Genomic DNA, 22,378 nt, shown 5'->3' with positions numbered 1-22,378 from the left:
CTGGTAAACGGACATGGGCCGGGAGTTCAGGGAGCTCTTGACCCTTGCAGTATGTGTGCAGCAGGTCTGCCGCTCATGCTCTGTGCTGAGGGCGTAAAGGATGGTGAATCCCCTCACTTCAGACCCCTTTTATCCCAGGTCATGCATCCTGGTCCAAGGTGGAGCACTTCTGATATTTCTGTTGCCCTCTCTTATCAGGTTCATAGATAGTTGAGGTAGGATTTTTGGTCTTACAGGTTGTGGTTAATGGCATCCCTTGACTTCCATTAGCTACACAAAGTGTTTAGTTTTGCCTTGCTTACGTGGCTTTCCTTGCTAATGAAGACTATGGCCATGCTTCAGAGTCCTCTTAACCATTCTTGCCTTCTCAGGAGCTCTAGGTATCAAATACTGCCTTTCCTGTAATGGCCCATCCCTAACACTGGATATTACTGCATAGGAGATTCTTATACTTCATGAGAAACAACAGTTTGTCAATCTTACCCTTTTTACCCTTTGGAATTAGGGAGTTTGTTTTTGTTTTTACTCCTCCCCAGCTTTGGCTTGCCCGTAAGGTTTCTTTATGAGGCTTGGGTTGGAGCAGACATTTGCAACCTGCAGTTGTAGATCAGATGTCAGGATGTCACACATACCTTATCCATCTCATGTTGCAAAATGGAGGATGCAGACCCTGGCTAAAGTGTCACGGGAGAAGAGGGATGCCCCTGGGACAGAAAACTGTAGAGAACCACTGATTTAAAGGCTCAGTTTGATACAAATCCAGCTGCCTTGCCAACATCCTTCTACTATTCTTCATTTTCATCATCTGAGATGGAGCCGCAGTCTGAAGCTAGTGGGGGTCACATAACTTGTTATCAGAGGAGACAGATGCAAGAACTCTTTAAAATCTTCTTAGCTTTTAGTGCTTCCTTTTCYACGGGTCCAGTGGGCTCATGGGGTTGCACTGATAGTTATACCTGTTGTATCATTTATGCTGAAGTTCTTCATCCTCCCAATTTTTATTTCAGTAGCTGTAATTAATTCCTTTCACAGGGAGAATAATTTCTGTTTGACCATCCTGTGCATTCTTTATTCTCTGCTCCTTTTTCCTTTAGGCGTTTTATCTCTTCTATGCCCACATAGGCTACTTTCAGGACTTTAATTACTGCTGATATGTGCTCTGCCTTCTGCTAATAACTAGCCCAATCTCAGTAGTTCATTTTAACTAAGTCTCAAAAATCATAAGAGTGAATCTGTGATCTTTCTTTTTGTGCATCTCAAACTAGATGCATGCAGATTTATCCCCAAATCACAAATCTGGACATACAGCCTTGACCTTTGGCTCACAAAAGACTCTGTCTGCATTCAACATTTGCTCTTCATTATGTTGTTTAAAACTCCAGTACCAGATTTTGTTCCATTTTTACATGGCATTGCTGAACCTATCTGCCTCCTGCTTTTCAAAGGAATTTCTGCAGAATTGCTCAAGGCAGCAAAAATGAAGAACAACCAGACGCAAGTTAAAGAAGGGACTCCTGCTGCTTGACAAGACTTGCATGTCTTAGTGCTTTGAATTTAGGCCTCCTCTAAGGAAAATGGCAATAAAAGCCTCATTTGCTGATGAGCAAAGTTCTTCTCTGTGTACGCTGTTTACATATAGCAGTCAAGCTCAATAATGAAGAAATGTAACTTCTCCTCAAAGGCAGGGCATGAATGGGGTGTGATCCCATGGCGGAAACCTCTGTGACCCTACATCAGAGGAGAACGTTTCCGGACAATGCGGATGCAAACACGGGCTAATTGCGGAGAGCCCCAGAGTGCTTACAGCAAGCTGAGAAAGCACGCGGGCACACAAAGAGCATGACTTGATGCAAGGCATGATCTGCTGGTGTTAGCCAGCTCAAGCCAGAGGAGGAGGTAAAAACACGCGAGCGCAGTATTCAGTTGCTTAGACTTTGATACGCTGCAGTTGTCACCAGCACCCTTCCAAGCTCTGGTGTTCTCCCAGTTGTGGCAAAACTGGTTTTGGAAGTGCAATTTCTCCGCCGGGCTGTGCATGCATGGAAAACTGCTGGCAAAAACCCGTACGATGTTTTCATATCACTTCCGAGCTAGGGCAAATGGTGTCAAGAGCACAGGGTTTGCAAAAAGCGCCCGACTCACATAAGTGTTTTTAAAAGTCATTTCTGTGGTACCCCGTACAAGCGCATGAAGACTAACTTTCAACAGGACGTCTTTCCAAGCACCGGCAAATATTATTGTAATGTGCTGAATTTATATAACAAGTGTGTTGTCGGTCTCTGTTGCTTGAAGAGTTGTGTTTTTGAGTGGCTTAAAAAACACAGCTCTTAAATGCCGGCCCTCCACTGATTATTTTTCAGTCTTCCTGTGTCATACGAATCCCTCCGCCCTTGTAGGCAAAACAGTCCTCTCTGCTGAAAACTGTTTTTATAATCTGAAGAGCAGCTGTATTGTTTTAGCTGTTGGATGTGGAGGCGAGGTCTAGAGAGGACATCAGCAAACGATGGTAGCCCGCGCTAGCCCTGTTGGGACGCGGTGGCCGCCGAGTCCCACAGCCGGTGGCTTGGGTTTTGTGCTCCCCGGTGAGCCCTTGAGAGGTGCCTCGGGCTACCAGCAGCATTTACCCTGTATCTCCGGGACTTGGAAGCTCCTTGCTTGGAGCACCTTGAAGATCTCTATCTTGTGGCCTTTAGTGGAAAAAAATCTCCATATGAATAGCATCTTTCCTAAGGGCAGGGGACAGGCTCCGGGGCGGGAGGGGGGTGGTTGTCCCAACAGAGATATCAAGGGAGGTGAAGGCAAATGGAGGTGCAGCGTCAAGGGGCAGAAGTTGAAAGGCCTTAAATCACCACGTGGATGCTCAAATTCAGAAGCAGAAACGCCTTAGGTGGCTACAGCGGCTCTTTGCTTCTGCGAGGGCTCCCAACGGTAAATGAGAAGCAATGTCTCCTTTTCAGCCCGGGGTTGTGGGCCGCCTAAAAACCATACTCCCTTCTCCGGGCCTTGCCGTGCGTCCTGGCTCGTCTTTGGCTGGCGGACAGGAGTCAGGAGCCCTCGCCATGGAGGGCCCTGGTGGGAGCCGTCTCTGGTGATCCAGAATGGCCTTGACTTCCGCCATATTTGTACAAGTTTAGCAGCTTTTTGCGTTAGCGGGTCCCCAACGGCGCCGGTCGGCGCCATGGTTAGATTTGGAGGCCCTCGGCGGAGGAGCGGCGAAGGCACTCGTTAGCAGCGCGCAGCCCAACCTCCGTCCRTCTGTCCGTCCCGGAGGCCGTTGCAGGTCGGCGTGGGGAGCAGAGGGAAGCCGCTGTGTTCCCAAAATCGCAGGGCGACGACATTAGCGTTAACGAAACGGTAGAAACTCCCTGGCTCCCCCCGTTGCATCTCAGCGCAGAGCTTGCTGGTGCCAAAGAAAACCACACGGTGAAACGAGTAAATACAGTGCTGGAAGTTTTATTTTAAAAGTAGATGTGCTCTAAAAAAGATATTTTTTTCTTTTATTATTATTTCGCTATCTATTGAAAATATCTCAAAGCAAGTTACCTGACAAAGGGAAACCAAAGCGCGGTATTGGTTTTTCCTTGCTTTCCCCTGTCCCCCCCCCCGTCCCCCCCGCCATCTATTGAATAAGGTTTTGTCAGGATAAAATTAAAGTGCTTATCTTTGAATTTGCTTCCTCTGGTTGAGTTGGCACAGCGCATTGAACGAAGGAATGCTCCAAGTTCAGAGGTGGCATTGGGGAATCTAGTTAAAATGACATCAAAGGCAGCACAGCGGGGCTGAACATGTGTTTGAAGCCGGATAGATTAGAGGCCATTATCAGCCTTTCGCTACTGTGCGCTGAACAAAAGTCGCTCTTTCCGCTGGGACAGCTGCTGCGGAGAATTAAAAAAATATATAAAATAAAATAAAAATTGCGCCTTCCCCTACAATGCTACTTTTCCCCGCGAATGGCCCTGCCGCTTTAACGTGCGAGTTGTGTTCTGCTACCTGGGTTTTCTGCACGGCAGTTGAACTGAAATCTTGTTTACTGATTCGTACCAGAAATTGCTAAAATTGTGCCACGGCAAAAGCCCATTCTGTAAAAATTACCACTTGTTTCGTTGCCGTCCGTTCTGGAAAAAAAAGCTACGTCTTGGTGCGGTGCAACTCCTTAACCGTTGTGACTCCAAGTTATTTTTCAAATGGAGGTTCATCATTAAAGAAAATGAAGCCTCCTAATGAAAGCTATCGTAATCGCCCGTTGTTATGGCAACGCTTTGGAGAATTGCTCTGCTCTTGTAAAGTGTCATTGACTTGGTGCAGCGGAGGTGATGTTCTCGCATTTGCTCTTCCTCCTCCCGCATTACCTGCAGCCCGGCGTCAGAGCTGTAATTAGCCTGACTAATTTTTCTGTTTTGTCATTTGTCTTCCTGCCGAAAAAAGCACTTGTCATTAATCAGGGTTTTTTATTTTATTATAATGGTGTTCGATTTTTTTGGCTGCCTGGGTTACCAGATGAGATTGCATTCGTACGATGTAGTTCGGTCACAAGAGCAACCCGGTAGCAATTCAGTAGGTGCCCGTCCTCCCGAGGAGAGAGCAAGGTTTAACTGTTCTATTTATGTCATCTAGAAGCAACTGTGTGTTGCTGGGGGGGGGGTTTAAGATGATAAAGACATTTGGCTTGTGTAAATGTCTCCTCTTTGTAAGATGTGGTGGGACTGGATCGTTTGCACTATTCGGAATGGTGCAAGGGTCGTCCGTTCGCTGGGGTGTAAAGGCTGAGGGGAGGCAGTGTATATGCACAGAAGATACTTGGTATTTGCAACAAATAAGCCACTACATTAATTTCCACAAGTTTCATTGCACAGACTTCCAAAGCAGTTACTTTTACTGAATCAGGAGAGTCGATACGATAAAAAAGGAAAACTCCAAACCCATAAGCTCCAGGAGGGCATTTGTTTTTGCACCCGTTAATTTTTCTCAAAATAACCCAGTTTCACTAGGGYGCGAGCCTGTATCTCGTAACTGAGCTCCACTTCGCTTCGTGGGATATAAGCGGCAGGGATGCAACGGTGAAAGCAAAAATGTTTTTTTCCCTGAAGTTACTCTCAGGCAACGACGATTTGCCATTAGCAGTGCTTGGCAAAGCCTGATAGCTCCAACCCCTCCAACACCAGCTCGTTGGGAGCCGACACGCACCCAAAAGCCCATAATTTCTGGCTGAGCTAGAGGTTGTCTTAAGAACAGTGGAGTCTGCCCCTTTGCTTTGATAAGCCATTCGAGAAGTTGTCAGGCTCACTTAAAAATATATATACACCTTGTTCCCCGACTGAATTCCCCTTGGTGTAGATGGTCCCACTCCTCCTCCTCCTCCTCCTCCTCCTCCTCCTCCTCCCCCTCCCAGCCTGCCCTGTGGTTTATAACTGCACATTGCCTTCTCTTTTATAGAAAGCAACCAAGTATAAAAGGTGCCAGGATGCAATCCAAGTCCTTCTCCCTGGCCTGCGCCTAGGGCAGGGGTTGCCGGAGCCCTGCCTCGCGCTGCTCCCGGGGGATGCCGTGTAAGTGCTTCCCCTCGGCGAAAAGCAGAGCGCTGCGGCCGCTGGGACTGCTGCGAGCACCATTCCCCACCCCGGGTTCTCACGCTCCGGTGCGCTTGCCCTGGGTGGGATCTCCTACCTGCCTCTCTGCAGCGTTGAGGCGTAAAGGTACGTCCTGCGATCAGAGACCGCCTAAGGAAAGGCACTGAAGTGGGCTGTGTTGTTGTTTTGTTCTGGCAGAGATGGGATCCCACCGTACAGACTCCGAAAGCAGCATCGCAGAGAGATGCAGGAAAGTGCCAAAGCAAATGGACGTGTGCCACTACCTCACATTCCTGTAAGTAGCAGTATCTCCTCTCGCAAAGGTAAATACGCAAAATCTGTAAGATCCCTAGCAGACCTTCGCTGTGCTTGCTCACATGTCTGTTTAACCTTCCCTGGCCCTCTGTTGTCTGGGGATGTTTTAAGACAGAAATCCGCTGTGCTGGGGAAAGGTGTGTGAGAGGGAGGAAGGCTTGGTAGCCTTTTTCCAAGCTTTTAGAGTTGATCATCAAGGGACGTCCAAAGCAGGTAACTTTTCTTAACCRGTCAGGCAGGAGTCAGCTGTTTCTCTGGGGCAGAATGGATGCATCGGCTGGTTTGGGCAGCTGGTGTCTGCCTGCAAGCAGGTTTTTTTTGCCATTGGGTGAGCCAGAGAGACCTAGGAAAGGTGTAGGAGGCCACCAGGCATGGAGGCTGACATAGCTTTCAGCCAAGGTCAGCTAGGGAGAAATGCAACCATCCCAAGCCATACAGYGGGTTGCAGAAGGGAATTGTAACCAGTTCTGGAGGACACCGCAAAGCCTGCGGGGGAATACAAGACAGGAAAGCAGAGAAGGTGCAGATATAAGCATTTCCAGTTGTCTGATACTGCCTCCTYGGTTGCTTCAGATAAGCAAACTGCTTTTGGAAGATGAGCATGGTCATTAGGGCTCTGCAGCACCATCTGCAGCTCCACTTATTCTCATAAGTATTTTTCTTTCTGTGCAAAGTTACAGGTGACATTTAATATCTAGCAGGGAATAAAGGTGCTTCTTTCCTCTTTGGACAGCTGGACTCTAGTACAAATCAAATAGAAAAAACACGTCCATCTGCTTTTTGCAGAAGTGGCCTCAAACTTGACGCAGCTGTTCTTGTCCTGCCCGCTCAAAGCAGCACAATACAAGCAGAAATACACCCTTGTTTTAATCTGATTTAAAAAAAAAAAAAAAAAAAGCAAAGAACCCCACCAACCTTTGTTTTCCCTTTTAAATTAGATTATTTTCCTTAGATTTAAGAGGGTCTCCTGTGCTTTGATCACTGGGTTGACAATAAAAGCCCTGGCTSTGGACGCTCACTAGCCATCTTTGCTCAGTCACCTCTCTTTTCACACAGTTGCTTTCACAGTGTGATTGCTGTCGAAAAGACTGGCTGGGCGCCTTTTTATTCCACTTGATGCAGTTTCTACTGTAAGCATTGCTTTGTTAGAGTTGCAATTTGAAAGCCTGGCCTTTATTTTTTTTGTTGTTGTTATTGTTGCCGTTACTGAACAGTGGGAACTRCTGATTGAATATTCTCTGACTTCAAAGCTTGTCAGTGGCTTTACCTTTTGGATAAAAATAATAGCAGCTTTCTGTTGATCGTGTGTGCTGGCAGTGCCTCAATGAACTGCAGGTTATAAACTCAGAGTATGGAGCATGAAATATGTATAGTGAGCTCTGCTTTAACGAACTTCCATCTGCCAAACTTTTCTTTTGTTGAAATGAATAAGTGTCATTCCAGCAGCAGTTCCTTGCAGCCTAATTAGTTTTACTTAGCATTAAATTTTATCTACTTTTTTGGAAACCAGTTAAAAAAAGGAAAAATAAAAACCACAAGGTTTAAATTGGCCACCTGCTGCTTATAAATGTTTGTWTTGTCCTACTTATCTACATGGTCTGTTAGAACTACATATTCCTCCTAAACTACACACGGACGCTTCACAAGGATTTTTCTGTGAAACATCCGGTGTTCCCATTAGATTTTGTGCTGTAAGTTTAAGTCCCAGGGAAGAAGGCATCTTGACGCCTATTTATATGGGAGTGGAGAACTGAGAAGTCAAGTTACTTCTAGTCTTTCTCCAGGGAATAAAAGTTTAGTTCAGACACTATGGCACCTCCTGCCAGCCAATTACTGACATACAATTGGCATCAACTTCAGAGAGTGACTGCTCTGCCCTCGCTTATCAATCAGCCAAGAAAGGGGAAGGTAATTAGACAATATGTTTTGACAACACCAGTGTGAAATGTTATAAAGTTAGTCTTTTAAAATCACCTCTAACTGCAAGTTCATTGAATTAAACTTACCCAATTAGCCAGGAGCCATGCAAATGTTTCTTCAAGTGCCACTTCCCAAAGCCAGTTGTTAGCTATGGGCTGCATGATATCCTAACGCACTATTAGCTGCTTGGACCTGATGATTAGCATATTTTTAAACACGTAGCAATGACCAAACTGTAACCTTTGAGTGAAAGTCTTTATGGACTACATATCTAAGCGGTATAGGCAGAGCCGACACTAATAGTGCTTGCAGAATGCGCGGCATGTTTTGCTTGTGATAGTAGAGAAACTTCTACTACCAAAAAGTCATTTCAGAAGTCCTTCAGAGACCTTACCATTCACTTACAAGTGATTTGTAGGGCTATTATGCAAAATACTGAAAGAGCTTGTATTGTTTTTAATAGCAGCACTTTTAGTTAGGTGTAGAAGCTATAAACTGTRGTGATTTTATGGTCATAGGAGATTGCCCGCTAGTTTCAATGGCCATGCTGCCTCCAAACAACAAAACCATGCTTTAGACATGTCAGATGCCCTGCTATGCAGCAGTAGGTCTTGGTGCMTGGCCAGCGGTGTTCTGCATATTCTACACAGTATATACAAATGCTGTAAATTTGGAAAAGTAATGTTTTTCAGAGTGGCTCTTTGCCCAGGAATGCAGTGGCTGAAGGTCTCCAGCAAGCTAGGAAACCTTCGTTTTGTGCCTCTCCCAGGAATCTTATTACACAGCAGGCAAATGTTGTTTTTCATGTGATGTTCCATCTTGCTTTTGGATTTGAGCAGACTCTTTGAGCAACTATAGTAAGTAGGCGAATTCCCGAAAGAAGAGAGTGAAAGCACAGAGAACACAAGGCCTCACATGTGCTGTTGTACTGTTTTCCCCACTGCCCAGCGCTGAGTGGATGCCCTGCAGCCAGATAACAGCAGGACTGTGTTAGATGTCTGCCCCTGGACCTGGCATTCATCAGACTACTTTGGGAAATCAGCACTCCAGCAAGAGTTCCCAGGAAAAGTCAAGATCTTCCCCTAGAATGATGTTGGGTTTTTTTTCTTCTTCAATGGCATAAAGAAGCCATTTTGCAATGTTCTTGCTGTAGCTGATCATCAGCTGGGAGCTGTCCTATCCTCCCCCACAATCGCAGAAGTGGCAGCTCTTTACACTGTTCCTTCACGAGAAGAGAAAAGGTAGAAAAAGCAGAAGAGTCAGTCAGGCTGTTTGCTCAACTTTCCCAGAAGGTCTTAGCCAGGATGTCCTGTATGCAGAGATGACTTCCATAGTGTTCTTTAGTGGAACAGAAAATTTGGAGTCACTGTGCAACACTGTGAGAGTGAGTGGTGAACAGGCGTTCTGGAAGAGCCTTGGGCTTGTGCTGCCAGGATGACTACAGCTGTATGCACTTTCTGCTCCTCTGGGTTGGTAACCTGTTCAGAATTCCCTTCAGCCATTTTATGGCTTTTTTCCTCAAATGCCTTGCWGCAGCGGGACTTCTGGCTAATCCCTGAATGCCATTAGATGGATGCTGAAATCCAGCTATCCACCAGCTCTGCCGCAGGAGTGAGTGGAATGGAAACACTACCCTTTAAAACCAAACGTAGCAGGGGCTTGGAATACATTAATCTGGGAAATGTAGAGGTTCAGAAGTTCTTTACTCTTGGCTCCCTAGCTTGCCGCCTCCATTTCATCTGCAAAACTGACTTTTGGTCTAATGTCAGCTACTCAAGCATCGTGGAGGCATCAACCTGTAGAAGGAAGAGACCTTTGGGATTTACCAACACACTATTCTTTGGCCCAGTCAGATCAGTCAGAAATTATTCAGCCCAATTCATAGATCCCTAAGGCTGATTAGAGACCTCTACCCAATTATAGCATTGGAAAACTTCTTATTTCATCTTAGAACTGAGGTTTATTCTCCCCAAGGGGAACTCACAAGCTGCAGTGAGTCTTCCCTTTCAGCCTTTTCAGTTCCAGGTATTATACAGATCATAGTAAAAATGCTGTCCCTGTGACAAGACTGAAGAGATGGCATAAACTAGGTTGGGAAGAAAGGGCGAGGAAGGACAAGGTAACAACAAAGAGCACAAAACATCAAAGGTCCCAGCTTTCAACCTTGCAGACAGACGTGCAGGGCATTGCTTGAGAGCTCATTCTGTTGAACCAACTTTGAACACTGAGCTTGCAACTTTATTGTGTTCCTTCTCCTCACTATGGAAGAGAGAAGCTAACCTGATCTTTCAAGAAAGATAGCTGGGCAGACCTGGTTTTCCCAAGGGAGTACATATTTAGGATGCCAGTGTGTTCTGATGTGGAGCTTGCTCGTCAAAGCACAGTTTCTCAGAGAAGGTGATACCCATCAAAACCCAAGTCCTGCATCTGCTTCATGGAGCAAAATCCATGCAATTGCCACTCCATTAGCTCCAAAAAAAGAGGGGGAAAATACAGTAGCAGAYGCTAAATGGAAATACTGGAGAGCTTATATATCTAGCATATTTTTAGCAGGCTGCTTCTTCCCAAAGGTGCCAGAGCTTCAGGCGCTTCGCATGTCAAAGATAGTGATTCAGAAGAGGCACAATGTTCTGGTGATAGGTGCCCCAAGGAATCCTTCCTCACAGCTGTCACTAGGAAAGATTAGTCCAACCAGACCAGCTCAAGCTATTTTCTTTCTTGCCAGCCAACATGACATTCAGCCTCCCACCCATTCTTCCCTTTAACCTCCCCAACTCGTCATGGTTTGTTTCTGGACAGACCCCATCTGAGTTAGTGGCAGCCTCATTAGATGGAACAACTATTCTTAAAAATGAAGTGATTCCTTTCAAAATTGTTGACCCAGAATGGCCAGAGATCTCACTCTGGTCCAGATAGGAGGGCATAGATCTTCCAAAAACAGTGGCGAGTGTTTGACCCATCAGCTCTTGGAAAATGCTGCACCCTTTACTTGGAACAAAAGCATTTTGGAGCCATTCTGATTTGAAAACAATAAACAGCTTATTTATGACTCTCTTGGCAGGGCTCAGTATCCCCACAGGGAGATGGGGGCAGATTCAAAGCATTGAAGCTCTGAAAGATCCTTCTCTGTGCAAAAGCTCAGCCTCGCTGGTTTCTGATGGAGCGTATCTCCATTCCTAAGTCAGGCCTGTCATTTGATAAAAGTTTCTCAAGCCGTTTGTTGTCTGAAGCCTTTTGAACCAGGTCAATGCAGTCCATGTTTGCTGTCCAGGGATGTCAGAGAGCACTCAGCAGTTATCTCTGTCATTTCAGCATGGAATTTGCATGCATTATTCCCCGGTACTACRAGTTTCATGGGGAGCTCTGTGTAGCTCATCCTTTGAGCTAGGAATAAAGTGAAACCCATGGAGATACTCAGAGCATCCATAMTGCACATTCTGCTTGCCAGCGTTCTGCAAGTCACCGACGGACCCACAGCAGAACAACACAGGCTGAGTGTAATCACTCTCCATGGACTAGAGTGAGGCTTATTTCAGTCAGATTGAACTCAGATGGTCAGGGAGACAGTCACAGGGACCGCTTCCTAGCAGGGACTGCACCAGGAAAGAGTTGCACCCTCGGTCTTTCACCTTTGAATGTGCTGCTGTAGGACTTCAGCAAGCTGTTGTGCTGAGTGGAAAACCCCAAGGGCAGGATAGTGGGATTTGCAGATACAAGGGTTTATCAAAGGGAGAGGAAGACTAGTTCATCAAAAAGACTCTTAGGCTTGATCTTTTTAATTTCTGTAGTTTAGTTTCTATTACTTACAGCCTTTCAGAGGCTGCGGATAAATGTGCTGAAGTATTTGTTGTGGAAGAGCAAAGTCATCTTATCTAGAGCTCCCTAGATAAAGTAGTGACCCTGAATGTCTTCAGATGCTCATTAGGGATGAAGCTGTGCTCCTTAGGCATTGCTGGATCTGGAAGGAGCTACCTTATTTTAACAGGAATTAAACATGCAGGTTAGCAGACTTTGACCTTTCCACCTGCTGCAGCTGCTGGCTGGGTGCTTGGAATAGACTTTTTATTTTGGGATGTTGCATTGCATCAAAGGCTGTGAAAATAAAGGGAAATTCTTTCCCARTCCTGCTTTTCTGTGGAAGCTGCAGCAATAGGGTGCCATGGAGAGATTCTGCACGTTGGACTTGCAAAGTTTCTAACGAAGCGGCGCCTGCTTCTGAACAGGTCTTAGTGCTGCTGCCGTATAAACAACCGCAGGGAAAGTTGGCCGGTCTGAGGTGGCAGGAGGCAATGAGCACATCGCCCAACTGGTTGCTACTTGTCAGTGAGAGATTTCTCTCATTGGGAATTGCTGGCATTACCTCACAAAATAGACAGTGTTCATGTTTTTGGGCCCACTTTCTGATGAAAGCAGACTCTCTTAGGCTGAAGAGTCCTGCCTCATGGATATCTGAGGAATGAGGAAATAACACTTGTATCTCAGAAGCCTTCCCGATATAGAGCAGTGAGGGGACAGGCTCTGTCAGGTCCCACCACATGATTGCGTGCAGCTGGGGGCAAATTCCTGAACTACACAGGGTCCAGATGCTGGGATGCTAAGCATGTCGCTTTGGTTCTTAATGCCAATATTTCGAGACTAAACTCCATTTTTGATGAGGAAAATCTTTCTCTGCAGTTTTCCTTTTAAAAAAGGCCATTGCTTTGCAGAGCCAGAAGACCTGGTGGCTGAAAACACTGTCGTCACATGGTGGGAGCCACGTGGCAGCTCACACGCATGTGCATATAGGTTATGCCCTTTTCAAAAGATGTTAGGAGGTAACTAGTATTAGGTGGAGAACATCTTTTGCTTTTTCTTTCTGTTCTCATTACTGAGTGTTCTTTCCTTGGTGCACGTCCCCCCTCCATGCACACAACTTCCTCCCTAATTTCCTACTCTGTAGCATTACTCATGGTCTTTGCTATCGCAGTTATTGCAAATGTTGCTCTTAATGGCCAGTTCCTCGTTACCTGGTTTTTCCCAAGAGCCTTTCTCAACAGCTTTGTGTGACTGTTTAGTTACCGAATGCAAGTCTCTGTTTTTGCTCACAGACTTGCTTTCTCTCGCTCACCGGTTCTCAGCAAGGTTGTGCACGGGAGGCAGGCTCTGCCTCTTCTGACAGAGTTGCCGCGGCGCTCCCGTGTCCCATGGCGTTTCCAGCCCCCTGGTAGTGCCTTGCCTCCCCAAAAGCGAGAGGAGAAAAATGCGAGTGTATCCCATGCYGTCCTGCACCTCCAGAGTCTGCTCGGTATTTAGGAGGCCTATTTTTAGTCCTTTAAATAAAGGACTGGGAAAGAGAGGGAGGGACCTTTTAAGGTTATCCTCAGACAGCCAGCAAATCAAGATCTCTACACAGTTGCACTCCATAATTTGGTATCTTGGGCAGTCAGTCGCTTGCCCAGGAAGTACGGCCCGACCCTCCTGCCCGTGAGGCTGCGGTTACCTCTCTGGAAGGGGCAGATGTGGAGAGCGGAATGGTAAGAAAGCATATCCCACTCCCGGCTGTGCCCGGCCCCTCTGGATGACTGGGACTGTCTGTTACTTCTCAGCACGTCCAGGCTTGTCCCCTGTTGCTTGTTGAAACAGAGCCTGCTTTGATCTCAAGGGAGGGAACAGGCGCCCTACTGAAAATCAGCCAGCAGCGCTCCGCRCTCCGCAGCTGCGCCGTGAGACATGGAGAAGCACAGGTGAGCCACCGTTCCCCGGGGCAGGTGGCCTCACCCTGCCGAAGGGAACGCTGCGTCCTTTGTTGCCCCAGGATATCAGCTGGGACAGATCCCGCATCATGCAGGACCGGAGCCCTTTATGCTGGTGTTTCAGCCACGCTGTCATTAACCTCGTGCAGAAGAGGCTGGTTCCTCTTTCAAGGTGCTGTTTGGAGCTCTGGGTTTGGTGGGACGAATGACACAGCTGGAACCGTTGTGATGAGGGCCCGAGGAGAAAACTTTGCTGCGGGCAGAGGATGCACAAGAGGATGACTTTTGGGGGAGAACTTGCTTCAARTGGGCCACACTTGGAGAACAAGACTGGTTTGGAAGCCACATCTTGCAGAGAGCGAGAAGGTCTGGCCRAGAAGGTGCAACTCCAGCCGTGGAAGGACAGGAGCTGAAGCAAGCCAGGCTGGTCTTTTACTGGAGCTCCTGTAATAATGTGGTCCTGATTTTGGCTTTGGAGAGTCTGTGTGCTGCAGAGTTGCAGAGCAAGCTGCCGTACGAGAATATCAGCAGGTAGCAAGGAGTGTTAAACCTGGCAGAGCTGTGCCGTATCTCATCAGCCTTTCCCAGTGCCTGGTGCACATAGGGTATTTCTGGCATGTGCTTGCCATCCTACTCTCTCCATGTTGGCCCCAAAAGATTCCTGTCAGCTTGTAGAATTGCTTTGAATCTGTCTTCTAATATTTTTCCTCCTTCATGATATCTTCCCCATATTTTTGCTTCTCCCATCCTTTTCCTCCAAAGACATCTAACTGCCAACAGTACTTTTCCTGTCTCAGCCCAAACAGGGGTTGGATTTTCTATAGCTCCACAGGGAAATTGTCTTTGTGTCTTGCCCTCGCTCTTGTTATCTGGGTTATTTTCCTCCTTGTTAGCTATGGAGTGAGGGACACTGCTTTGGACGGGGGGATGGAGACGGTTTGTTTTGGGCTGTCGCCTTTGGCAGTGGTCCCAGTTCTGTTGGGCTCAGTGCTGACTGGATAACTTCCTATCAAGTTATCGACCCTTCTGGTTTTTCACAGAAGGCTCTGGGCAGGCAGTCCTTTTGCCTGCAGAACTACATCATGTCCACAAAAAATCCCCTGGGGACACTGCAGTCCAGCACCATGCGGCGTGAAAGAGATGATAGTAGCAAGCATTGAAATTGAGATTTGCTGGCAGGGTTTGTTGAATTTTGTTCTCAGTGAACAAAAAAGCATTGCTTTAAGCTGAGACCTCGGCAACTTGGGTGCCATAAAAGATGTCTTCAGCTTCTCGGTGCCATAAGTTAGGATGCTTTTTCCATTATTTTTCTCCCCCCTGCCTTCCATTTGGCAGTTGGCAGAGAGAGAAAAACAGTATGATTTGCACGCTTTTGCAAGTTTTGAGGCAGAGCATTATTTTAGTCTTCCGCGCAATTCTCTCAGCTGATTCAGGGTTTGCACAAAAAAAGCGATTGGAAAAAATTGAGTGATCTCTAATTCTCCTTTAAAGATCCCAAGCTAGATGTCTGTTTCTGGTGCTGCATTTGTTCTTTCCTTGTGAATTATCTCGTGTCTTCATATTTAATTTTATCTCTGGTCATATAAAGTGTATATTTCTCTCATGTTGGTATTGAAATATTTGAATGCAGGTTTTTATACTATTTTCCATACGTTTTTTCTCTGAATGAAATTTTTATCTCTGCTGTGTCATTTTAATTTTTCTACTGGCAAAAGTAACAAAATAACGCAGAAAGGATAAAAATGAGGAGGAAAAAAAAATACAGTGGCTGTAAGCTTGATGCTTCACTACAGAAGCTTCTTGTCCCAGAGCACAGGAATTTAGGGGCAGTGTAACTGAGCGTAAGGAATTGAGAATGCCCTTGAACTCTCATAAATATTTGTTCGGTCATGCAGAGCAAACAGAAAATTAGTATCTCCGTGCTTGTAAGGTTGCCAGAGGTTGCTGCATTGATAAAGCAAGCAGGGAACCTTTGCATAGCTCTGAAGAAAGCTAGATGCAGTCCTGCCACGGTTGGATACTAGTAAGAGAGGAGGTTTTGCGGGAGCAGTTGCCTTTCATGGCTGGGGTAAGCTGCAGCAGAAGCTGGGAGATGGAGGAAAATAAGATTTCCTGGAAGCGACAGGATTTCCACTCCTTTCTGCTGCTGTGGACTAGCCTTGCAGTGATTGACAGGCATACACTGCTTCACCTGCACTAAGCAGACTGTATTTAAGTAAGAAGTCTCCTTTCTATGGAAGTGAAAACATGCCAGCTATAAGGTCATGATATTTGAGAGGTTTCCGCATATGTCCTTTTCCAGCCCTTTGAAACCAAGACACTTTGTTGACCAGGTATAAATCTTGACAAAGCTGGGCATTTACATTCAAAATTGGATTTTGGTGCCAGAAGACCTTGCTGATTGTGGCTGTAGAAACCTTTTCCCTTGCTGAGGTGGTGTATGGAGCTGGTGTTGGACACGGGGGCTGGTGCTAGTCCTAGACTGCACCTCTGTTTGCCGGCCTGTCTACCCTGAGCGTCCTACTGGAGCAGCTGGCATTCCCAGTTATTTAAGAGTCCAAAATAAATGTGTGATTTGCATGCACCTTTTGCTAACCCCAGTCTGTTTTTCCTCCAGCGTACATACCGAATGCCAAAGGATATCCACGTTGAACCAGAGAAGTTTGCTGCAGAGCTGATCAATCGTTTGGAGGAAGTACAAAAGGAACGTGAAGCAGAGGAAAAATTAGAGGAGCGCCTTAAACGCGTTAGAGCGGTTAGTAATCTCCTCGCCTCCCATAGCAGATTGGAAATCCGTTTGCATACTGTGCCCACGGGGATCCCTTAGCTGCCGTCTGAGCACACTGGGTGATTACTTTGCTGCTGCAGCAGCCATGTGCATCACCTACGCAGGGGCTCCTGGAGACTTGCCATCCCACCAGGAGCCTCCAGGGCACCATTCCCACCCATTTGTGCAGGGCTCATGAGCTCCATCACTCCCTCCCTGCTGTAAGACACCAGTTATGGCACAACAGTGCCCACTTCTGTCACCAGTTAAGGCCCTGTGTGCTCCCCGTCATCCTCTTTGCCGTGGCAAGGGCTTTGCGCACCCTCCTGTTCCCCTCCATCACAGACTTTGTATGCAGTCCCTCCCACGCAAGGATGGAGTCTGTGTAACACAGGGATTCTCCTTCCTCTCCAGGCTACAATATATGTTCACTCATCACTCCATCTATGGGGATTTTGTGTGATCCCTCTTTCCCCTGCAGATGGCAAGTGTTGCACTTGGAGGTGTCTGTGTGTGCCAGCAGGCCATTTCTACCAAAACCCAAAGGGTTCTTGCCCATCAGTGCCTGGAAAACTTGGAGTTGGTCAGGTGTAGCATCCAAAAATCCTCTAGTGGGCAGAGAAATGAAATAACTACATGGGTGGCCAGGGAATCCCAGCCCATGGCGCTGCATGGTGTAAGCCCTGGTGCTGCTGGGCCACTTCAGAGCTTGAATACTTGGTAGATCGACCAAGGGAGGTGTGCAAGGCCTTAGCTCCATGGCAAGCTCCAAAAGGGAGAGAATGATGTATCGGTCATCTTGTATTACTTGTGCAAGACACCCTGTTCAGCAGATTCATGCCGTATCTTTTCTTCTGAGATAGTGTCTCACAGTGTGTGTGTATCATGTGCGGGGGAAACAGGAGGGTTTTTTGAGGACATCGCAGTGTTACTGAACATCACAAACGTCAGTGTAATTAGAGCCCTATGCAAAAAGGCTGTGGTCTATCCATGCTGCCCCGGCCATGAGGTGAAGGCTCTTGTGTATGTAATCCGCAGCTCACCCTTCCTGAAGAGGGAGGTGTTTTTGACCATCTCAGCTAGCTCCGTGCTTTTAGAGAAGCTGAGTTTCTGGAGCTGCAGTGCAGACCCTTCAGCGCTATTAAAATATTTTTAAATGTTCATCTAGTAGCTGTTTAACCAGTGAAAGAGCTGTAGGTTGGAGTGTTTGCTTTAAATGGCATTGCAGAGAAGCGAGGAAGGCAGGATAATCTGCAAGCTTTACTCCAGCTCCAAGCATCATCCAGCAAACTCRCTGTGCTTCTGCGTTCAGGATCTAGCCAGAGAAGACCAGCTAGGTGCTAGTTTGTGTTTTGATTCCTGTTCTTCTGGAATTGGTCCATTTTCCTGTCTGGTACCTATTGCTTTCTCAACAAAGCCAATCTGACTGGCAGCTTTCCCTGCTGATATGGCCCTGGAGCAGTCCTCCTCCTCCTCCTCCTCCTCCTCCTCCTCCTCCTCCTCCTCTTCTTCCTCCCATGACTGCACTGCTGTCCCCACCTGTACCAGACAACATTATCCCAGCCCTCTGCCTCCTTGCAGAAGCTGCCAGTAGCAATACCATAAAATCAGCAAATACCTACGTGCCAGAGAATAAATTTAAGTCTGTTTAAACACATTTTTGTGTGCCTTAATCTATTTTTAAGCCCAGGACTCCCACTAATACTATATATTAAACCTCTTTGCTGTCTCCAGAGTATATTTCATTGACTGGCTGGCATGTGGCATTAGCCATTCATAAAAACCCCGAGTAAGCAATTGTAGCTTTTTTAGGTCAGCACTTAAGGTGCGGGAGCTGCTGCTATCAGCAAGAGGAGAGCTTGGATCCTGATGCACCGCAGGTTTTTTTCTGTGGCCTGAGCACCGGGACTGCAGGGTAACCTCTTACCGCCTTTGCGTGGCTGACCGAGCAGTGGCACGGGCAAAACCGTAAGGCGTTGGTCACACGAGGCAGTTATCAGCTTAGCAGAGAGGCTGGAAATGTTTTGCACGAGCTAGGAAAAAAATGTTTTCTCTCCCCCCTACTGAGCTGCCTGCGGGTTCCCTTTCAAGGCTGCATCGTGTAGTGGAGGCAAGAGACGGTTGCTTTTACGGAAAAGACTGTCTTTTTGAGAAGACCCAAACTCTGAATTCAGTGATTCYGCGCTGCGTGGGAGAGGCGGGAGGATACGCGTGTCCCCTTGCTATGTTTTCAGCCCCTTCAGCCTCACGTCCGTGCGTGGCAGCTGCAGTATCGTGTCATACAGAAAGTTCTGCCTTGCTCTGAACTTCGTGATTTAAAATGAGCTGAGCGTATCGTCGGGGGAGCAAAGCCGAGGCTGGGAACCTCACTATTTGAATATAAAACACGGCCTAACTAGCGAGGGAGTTTGTTTACGTGACGATTGAAAACGCGCTCATGTTTAAGCGAGCTGTTTTGGCCCGCTGAGAAGTGATACTCACCTCGGTGGCATCGGTAGAAGGCGGGGGGGGTGTTAAAGCAAGGTATTGCTCGCCCGTAACATGTTGCAGCCTCCTCGTTCACAGGGAAGGCCTTGCCGGAGAGTGAAAACAGCTCGCCAGGCAGCCAGCAAAGTTCAGCCGTACACCTTTCGCCGCCGTTGCGAGCTGATGGGAGACGTTTCCGACGATCCGGTGGCGACAAAGCACCATCTAGCGGCTGCGGCGCCCGCGGCTTCCCCGGGCGGTGGGGAGGCCGCGCAGCCGCCTCCGGGCGCAGTCGTCCCCCCGTCCCGGCTCTCTGGGCACCGCCGCTGCTCCCCAAAGCCGCCCGGCTCCTCCGCGCGCACCGCGCTCGTTCCTAGCAGCAGCACTTCCGCGGGTGTTGGCCGGGGAGGGGGGTTGGTGCCTGATCGGCTGCGAAGCCCCGCTCTAATCCTTTGAGCTGGTGACGGTTAGTTAGAAAGGAGCTTGGCGTAAAAACTCCCAAAATGCCGGGGTAATTTTGTAAAAGCGTAGAAAACGTTAGGCAAAACATTAGAAAAGAGCTAGTTGCAGGCACGCGGCGGTGTACTCGGAGCGTGTGTTTAACCGTTATTCCCTGCTGGGCTAATTTAGGCACCTATTTTTGCAAAACGTGGTTAGAGGTTTTCAGAGGCGGGTGGTGAGCACAGCGTGCTGGTGTTTGTGTGGGCACGCGCCCGTGGCTGCGAGAACGTTTCCGTGCCAAAAGTGTGCTTTATGGTCTGGTTTGCAGACGCCTGCCCCGAACTCCTCGCCCCCGTCCGGCGTGGGAAGGCTCCTTCCCCRGCCTGGCATGCTGGCCAACCCAGCAGTGCTGCCTTGGGGTGATGCTGTCTCCCCTTTTTTCCGCCTGCGCCAACCGCGGGCCATCACCCGCCGGACAAGACGGCTGTGCGGGCGGAGGGGCTGGGTGCGGAGCTTGCTCAGGTTGGTCGGAGCAGTTTGGGGTCGGAGGGAAGGCTGCTGCGGTATTGCCAGGCGTAGACGCAGATCAGGCAACTCGGGCGAGGAGACTCAAAGGAAGGAAAAGAATCGGTCTTGCTTCGGTGCAGGAGATAAACTCCAAGCTCCTCTTTATTCTGGATGTCCTAGGCAGGTGGTGACGTCTCCATCGTGTCCCATTAACAGCCTCGCGTGGAAGCGGAGCCTCCTGATACGAGGTGCAGTGTTGCAGTGCCGTTGTCCTCTTCGTGCCACAGCCTCTGTGCACTCTGCAGGGCACCAGCTCGTGCGACAGAGCCGAGCCTTGAGTCTGCCGTAACCAGGGGCCTGTAGTATAATCCCAGCTTGCGCTGACCCGGCCTTGCACGCTGCCTCATTTTTTCACTGCAGACTAACCAGAGAGGAAAGATTCAGCAGAACTGGTGCCTGCAGAAGACTTGAACCCGTAGCTGCTGCCCTGCTGTAGGCAACAGGACAGCTTGGGATAGGCACCCYGTTTCCTCTGCTCATCTGCCCTTTTCTCGCTGCTGTCACTTTCCTGCCATAGGAGGCTGAGACATAAAGCCAGCCGCCCCCCAGAGCTTGCCTGCACACCTCCAGCCTGAGCAGTACTTGCTCCTGCCTGGGGCCAGCTTTGGGCAGCTCTGCTAGATCTGCAGCTCAGTGACATGCGTGGGCTGAGCCAAGRCAAACAGAGACAGCCTCTTCTTCCCTTAGCCCACCCTGATCTCAATCTCTGAGCAAATAAAGTCCCAGGTCCCAGTTATTTGCAAAATCAGGTTCTAGGAAACCAGAGGAGCTCCTAAACCTCAAGCAGCCATTTGGCCAAACAGTGCCAGGTTTGCCCTGGGCACACCAGTTCTGCCCAGCTGCGGCACTGCTGCACTGTCACAGCTCTGCTCTCTGAGCAGGCAGGATGCACCACTTTTTGGGGATATTCATTAGGATCCAGATCTAACCCTGCAGGTACTACTTGATTTTTAAATCTAAGAGTTCTTCAGAATGTAGGTACCAGCCCTAAGTGCCTCCAAAGTGTCGAGTGCATCATTGGATTACCATAAACTGCTCATAAATGTTCACCCCAGCCTTGCAGATTTAGTCAGTATGAGATTCACCTTTTCTTTTACCTGAACTACCTGCCCAGGGATGGCGTTTGATAGGCTGCAGTGTTGTGGCTCTAGAGGAAAGATGCCTCTGAAGGTCTTACGAGCAATTTGTTAGAGTGGTTTGTCCCCTCCAGAAAAGGTCATCGTGTCGCAGCTCAAGTCCCATCTCTTGCCCAGTGGTGCGGTGTCCCTTTGATCAGTCACTGGGATCACTGTCCTACTGGATCAGCCTTGTTCTGACTCCTGCCGAAATGGGCTGCAAGGATGAGCTTGTTCTGAATAGCTCTTGGCCCTTTGAGATAGGTTCGTGTTACACTGGGGCAGGGGAATGTGCAGTTCTCTGCCACGCTCAGCACCTTACCTCATCTGCTGGGGTTCAGTATGTGACCCCATAAGCTGTTCCCCAAAACTGCTTTCCCAGACAGTTGTCAGGCTGGTGATGATAGCTGTAGAGTCCAAGGGACCGTGGCTGCCAGCTGCGTGCCRGGGAGCAAAGGGCAGTGGAGTTGGAGGATGCAGCTGGGAAAGGACCTCGATGGGGCAGGACAGGAGCAGCGGGAAGAGAAACACGGGCTGGGTCCAGGCAGGCAGCACACCGGCCAGGAGCAGAGGCTCTCAGGAGCCCCTGAGCCGTGCCACCACCGTACCAACAGGCCCAGGGGTGAGCAAGCAGCTGGGTCCCGCAGCTCCTGGCAGCCGGCGATGCTCCCACGGACTGCCTGCCCCCTCTCCAAGCCTATCCTCGCCATCTCTGCCCTCGCCGTTTTGCTCTGGGGGCTGCTTTGCGGCAGTGTGCCCCCAGGGCAGAACTGCTGGCCGCGGGCACTTGCGATGCCTCTGCCTTTTCCGCTTTCAAAGGCTGGTGTTACCCCTGCTTCGGTTTGAAACCCCCAGGTGTGCCACTGGGTGGAAATCTGTTATTTGTTTTCTTGCGCTGCGGTCGGCAGCTGAGACTTTAAAGCTGGTTAGCAAGTGATGGATGATGACATCTGACAGGCAAAGCTGATAGGAATCTGTTTTCTAGCAGATAACATTTATCTGGCAGGGCAGAGCTACCCCATCCTGCAAACCATTTCTTCACTGTGCCAAAGGAGGAAAAAAAGAGCAGGATTAAAGAACTTGCTGGAATCCTACTTATGTAATTAAAAAAATAGGAATCCTGACTTCCAATAAAGAAACTTCATAAATATCTGAGTTTATGTTGGAGAGCAAAACAGTTTGTCAGCATCAAAAGTGTGGCTGTCAGCATGGAGGAGTTTTGTTCTTCCTGGCAAGGACTTAAGAGTCGTTAACAACAGCATGTCCTAGACCGTTGTGAACTACAAGAACAAGCAGTTAGCTACAGTCCATTTCTTTATCTGCGTGAAGTGTTTCACTGTAGCCTTAGCACGCCTGGGAGAAATCAATGTTTGATTTTCAAAGCCATTCAGGCTGCTGTCGACCTTCAGCTGCATATTCCTCTGACAAGCCCGTTGTTTGCCTTGCTTTGTGCAATAGTCRTTCACATGAGAAAATCCCCTGGTCTCT

At 48.3% G+C, this 22,378-nt stretch overlaps 1 protein-coding gene across 3 annotated transcripts in view; it reads left to right on the top strand.

Moving 5' to 3' along the window:
• The window catches only part of AXIN1 (axin 1), a 101,257-nt gene that overhangs the window by 64,450 nt on the left and 14,429 nt on the right, over nt 1-22,378 (top strand). For all 3 annotated transcript variants that reach the window (XM_026080574.1, XM_026080572.1, XM_026080573.1), the window contains 2 exons: nt 5,766-5,862; nt 16,152-16,289. In XM_026080574.1, coding sequence (XP_025936359.1) covers nt 5,766-5,862; nt 16,152-16,289 — 235 coding nt within the window. The remainder of the gene's footprint in view (nt 1-5,765; nt 5,863-16,151; nt 16,290-22,378) is intronic.

Source organism: Apteryx rowi, unplaced genomic scaffold (assembly GCF_003343035.1).
Source record: "Apteryx rowi isolate R43461 unplaced genomic scaffold, aptRow1 scaffold_527, whole genome shotgun sequence".
Taxonomy (NCBI): Eukaryota; Metazoa; Chordata; class Aves; order Apterygiformes; family Apterygidae; genus Apteryx; species Apteryx rowi.
Note: the sequence above shows the minus strand (reverse complement) of the source record. Positions and strands in the feature narration are given on the sequence as shown.